Here is a 4,523-nt window from a genome sequence, read left to right on the forward strand (position 1 = left end):
CCCCCCCCCCGGGCACCACCGAAAAATGGCCTGGCTGGTCCACCTCGTCCGCCGCCTCCTCTCCACGGTGTGCCACCTGCTGCGCCCGCCGCCGTTCCGCCGCCGCCCGCCCAAGCACATCGCGCCGCCCCTCATCCCGCTACCCGCTGCTGCCCCGTCCTCGCCCGCCAAGCCGCACCCGCCCGGCCGGCGCCTCCTCTCGCTCCCGGAGGACATCCTGGTCAACATCATCTCGCGCGTCACCCATACGCCGCACCACACCCCCGTCGCGGCCCCGCTGCACGTCGTGGACCACCGCTCGTACCGCGATGCCCTCCCGGTCTCGGAGACGTGCCGCGCCCTCTCCGCCGTCTTCTACAAGTCGCTGGACAAGCTCTGCCTCTCCTCGCCCTCGGTCTGCGACGACACCCTCCCCCGCGTCCACGCCCGCGCACACCTCGTCCTCACCGCCATCGGCCTGCGCACGTGCAAGAACCTCACCGCCGCCCCCCTGGCCGCCTTCTTCGCCGACCTCCCCGTCCTGCGCAGCGTCGACTTGTCCTTCGTCCCCGCCGTCGAGGACGACGTCGTCATCGCCCTCGTCGCCGCCACGGCCCCGCGCCTCAACAAACTGCTGCTGCGCAAGTGCTCCCTGCTCACAGATCGCGCCCTGGAGCACATCGCCCGCTGCCACGCCTTGCACACGCTCGACTTGACCTACTGCCGCCTAGTCACTGACGCCGGCGTCGCCCGCGTCGCCGAGGGATGCGGACGCAGCCTGCGCCTGCTCGCCCTGGCCCACGTGGACAACCTCACGGACCAGAGCCTGCTCGACATCGCAAAGCACTGCGGTTCGCTCACGCAGCTCTGCCTACGCGGCCTGGCCCACATCTCCAACGACGGCGTGGCCCACCTGTGCAAGGGCATCGGGTGCCATGTTCAGGGTATTGACGTCACGGACTGCGACTGCGTTACAAAAGAGGCCACGATTATGACGCTCAAGATGTACTGTCCGAATATTTTTGCGCGCATTGTGCCGTCGTACTTTGACAAGACGCTCGAGCAGGTACTCGTGAGTACTCTTAGACACAACATCTTCATCGTCCATGGGAGCGACCCTATGACATCGAGGTCGACCGTGCATACCGTGCTCATTGATAATGGGGACATTGTCTCGGCGTCGCTGCTCAACTCGGGGACCACGGATTTATCGTTGCTGGGCATCGTTCTATGCAAGTCGTATGGCAGTTCTTTGGATGAGGACGCCAAGGAAATGCTGGAGGAGGATTACGGTATCCCGACTATTTCGATGGGGACGTGAGGGCGGTACGGGTGTGGTGCTCATCTCCTTATGTTGAAGGGAACATATGCAGGAGGATGTGTGAATAAGCGAAAAGATGTTTGTACGTGTTGGAGTGGATGAGCATGGGTAATACGTGGGTGGTTGCACAAAAAACTTGTACCGTACATCTTTAAGGATAGAAAGCGAGGTGATTCGGCAGTTGTAAATAGAGACGAAAGGGAATCTTGCGCATGTTACATTTGCAACTGGGTCCATACTGATACAGTACCAAGGGTGAGGTACATACACTACACATCTAGATCCGCACGGTTCCTTCTTTTTCACAATCACACAAACTGTTTAGGCACTTGTGGTACCAGCATCCAAGCTCGTGGTGCTATCAAGTGCCTGAAAAGTATTGTGCCGGCTTGAATTCGGGTGCATCATGCTAACAGGCGGACGACGAGGACGTAGCGGGCTGTATACTTGTACTGGGCACCAGATCACGGTGTGGATTGTTGCTGTTCACAGCAACAATCTGTTGGGGATGGCGTGCGAGACCTCACATGAGGTCTCGCGCCATCCCCTACGGACAGATCACAAGTGGCTCGCGCGTTGGACTATCGTTGTATTGGGGTGGAATGCGTGTACAGCGAAGCGGTGCTCTACTGTGTATGTGTGTGTTTCGGGTTCTCCCTGGTTGTAAATAAAGTTTTTTATCTGTGTGTTTGGGCCCATTTCGGGAAACAAAAAAGTCAATCGTCGAATATTACACGTCATGCACACGAGTGCTTCTTGCTGGCAAACACCGATAGGCTACTACCGTAGGAGGCATTGTTCCTCTCTTTCCAGAAACCAGGGACCAGGTCCTGGGATCTGGTCCCTGGCTGCCTGGGATCTGGTCCCTGGCTGCCTGGGACCAGGCTGTGCATGCCGCCCGCAGAGCATAGTTCTGCTGTGCAGCACAACAGAACAATGCCAAAAGGGGTGCGTGTGTCAAGATCATGTAGGGCAGCCCTTTTTACGGTTAAAACGGCAACAATCACCATTCCTTTTGCAAAAAGCTCAAACAAGGCGTATGTCTCCACAGCAATACTGTGCGAGATTGAACGTGAAGGAGATCCTTGAATATTTCGGCACGCTCACGCTCCACTTTGGTTTCATAAAACCACTTGGCCCTCCCGCAACTAGCAAAAGCTCTTTGGCTTCACCGTGTGAAAGCCAATGTGTGTTGAGATTCATCTCTTTTAAAAAAATATATACAGTATATATATATATATATATACAGTACAGCTGGTATGTTAGAAATATATCAAAGTGGATTGGCAAGAACGCCAAGACGTTTGCTTTACCACGACAAAAACAAGCAAGCCACCCAGAGTGCCGCCGTTAACGTGGAAGCACTGTACACCATCACTGAGGTCTCGACATGACAAAATCGCTCGGTCTCAGATTTGCCTCCACCTGCACGACGGCGCTCCTCTGACTCTGCGTAGTCTGCGAAACATCATCCGGTGTTGCTGGCTGCGCGGAGACGGAGCTGTTCTGATCGAGCACGGCCTCTTGCGGCACGGGCTCCGGGTAATTTCCGGCGACGGCCGCCGCGGTAGGATCCGAGTACCGTTCGATAGCATACGGCCTGTTCCTGCGCTGCTCGCCCTCGTCCGTGACGCGCGGTCCAGCGGCCGGCTCAGCAAGCCCCTCCGTGCCCGGCCTCCGTTTCGGGGCCGCCGCCGCCGCCGCCCCGTCCGCGCTAGTCGGCCGTTTCGACGACTGCTTCCCGAACCGCCGCGTGAGCTTGGGCTTCGCCGCGGGCTCGTTGTACCTGTCCTCTTGCCGCATGTACACCTGCTCCGGCGTCTGCTCCTCCTCGAGGAACTTGCGCTTCCTCCTCCTGCGCCGCATGCAACACGTAATGCAGCCGCAGCATCCCAGCAGCCCGAACACGATGGCGAGCGCCACAAGCAGCCACACCCACCACGGGAACAGCGGCAGCGAGCACGAGTCGTCGTCCCCACCCACGCCATCCACGCCCCCGATCGTGCCGCACTTCTTGAACCGGATCAGCGGCTCGTCCATCTGCCCGGCCTTGTAGCCTGAAAACTCCACGCAAGGCGTGTCGCCATCGCCGCCCTTCGTAATCTGCAGCATGCCATACTGATAATTCGGAAACAAGCGATAGGCGTTGCAACCCTCCGAATACGGCCCGCCCTTCGACGTGCCGATGTTTGCGATGGGCGCGGCCTGAAAGACTGGGAAGCCGCCCGCGCGGTCGTCCTCCGGGTCGGAGTAGTCCGAATGCGAGCCGTCATCCGCGGCGAGCATGTGGGCATCGCCCGCGACGGCGACGAGGTTGGTGACGCCAAGCTCGACGATCTTGTCGGCGACGAGCCTGCGCTCCTCCGCATAGCCGCCCCACGAGTCGGCGCGGTCCTTCGCCTTGGCGATCCAGGGCTTGGAGGACATCCAGACGACGACGTCGAAATCGGTGGCGCGGGCGAGCTCGGCGAAGAACCATTCGCGCTGCGTGGGCCCGAGGGTGGAGCCGGGGAGGCGGCGGGCCTGGGCGCGGAGGTCGGTGATGAGGAAGCGGACGTTGGCGACGGTGAAGGCGTAGTACGAGGCGTGGACGGAGGGGAGGACGTAGGTGGGGACGACGGCGCGGAAGTTGGCAAGGGCGGCTTCGCGCGACGGGCTAGAGAAGCCGGCGTTGTTGGGGCCGTAGTCGTGGTCGTCGTACATGTAGGCGACGGGGATGGCCGAGAAGACGCGCTGGACGCGGTCGCGCTGCAGGACGTCGCGGAAGGCGCGGACGTAGCGCGAGGGGTCGTTGTCGGCGATGTCGGGGTAGGCAATGTCGCCCATGTGCAGGAAGAGGAAGGGGTCGGGGTCGGGGTCGGCCTCGGCGGCGTCGAAGCGGGCGCGGATCTCCGGGAAGACGCGGTCCCACGAGGCGCGGTACTGGCACGAGGCCAGGACGACGGTGAGGTTGCGCGACGGGTCGGCCGGGAAGGTGCGGACGGAGGCGGCGGGGATCGGGGCGGCGTCGTCGTCGTCGTCGTCGTCGGGGTGGCGCACGAAGACGTAGTACTTGGTGGACGGGGTGAGGGCGGTGAAGTCGAAGCGGCGGAGGGAGGTGTAGATTAGGAGGTCGGGAGGCAGGGCGGCTGGGTCGGTGGGCGAGCGGGACTGGACGGTGGTTGTTAGGTTCGGCGAGAGGGATAGGTCGACCGAGGTGGTGCCCGGGTCCAGGTTTATGTGG

The 4,523-nt window shown here is 61.1% G+C and overlaps 1 protein-coding gene across 1 annotated transcript; it reads left to right on the forward strand.

Annotated features, from left to right (window-relative positions):
• Window positions 1-982: 982 nt before the first annotated feature.
• CHC_T00000896001 (hypothetical protein) lies at window positions 983-1,300 on the forward strand. The gene has a single exon (XM_005711167.1). It carries the CDS (start codon window positions 983-985, stop codon window positions 1,298-1,300), a length of 318 nt encoding a protein of 105 aa, XP_005711224.1.
• Window positions 1,301-4,523: the final 3,223 nt, after the last annotated feature.

This window comes from Chondrus crispus, genomic scaffold, assembly GCF_000350225.1.
Source record: "Chondrus crispus Stackhouse genomic scaffold, scaffold_684, whole genome shotgun sequence".
Classification (NCBI taxonomy): Eukaryota; Rhodophyta; class Florideophyceae; order Gigartinales; family Gigartinaceae; genus Chondrus; species Chondrus crispus.

Coding starts and splice junctions, on each gene's coding strand:
- CHC_T00000896001 (XM_005711167.1), top strand. CDS start 983: ATGTACTGTCCGAATATTTTTGCGCGCATTGTGCCGTCGTACTTTGAC.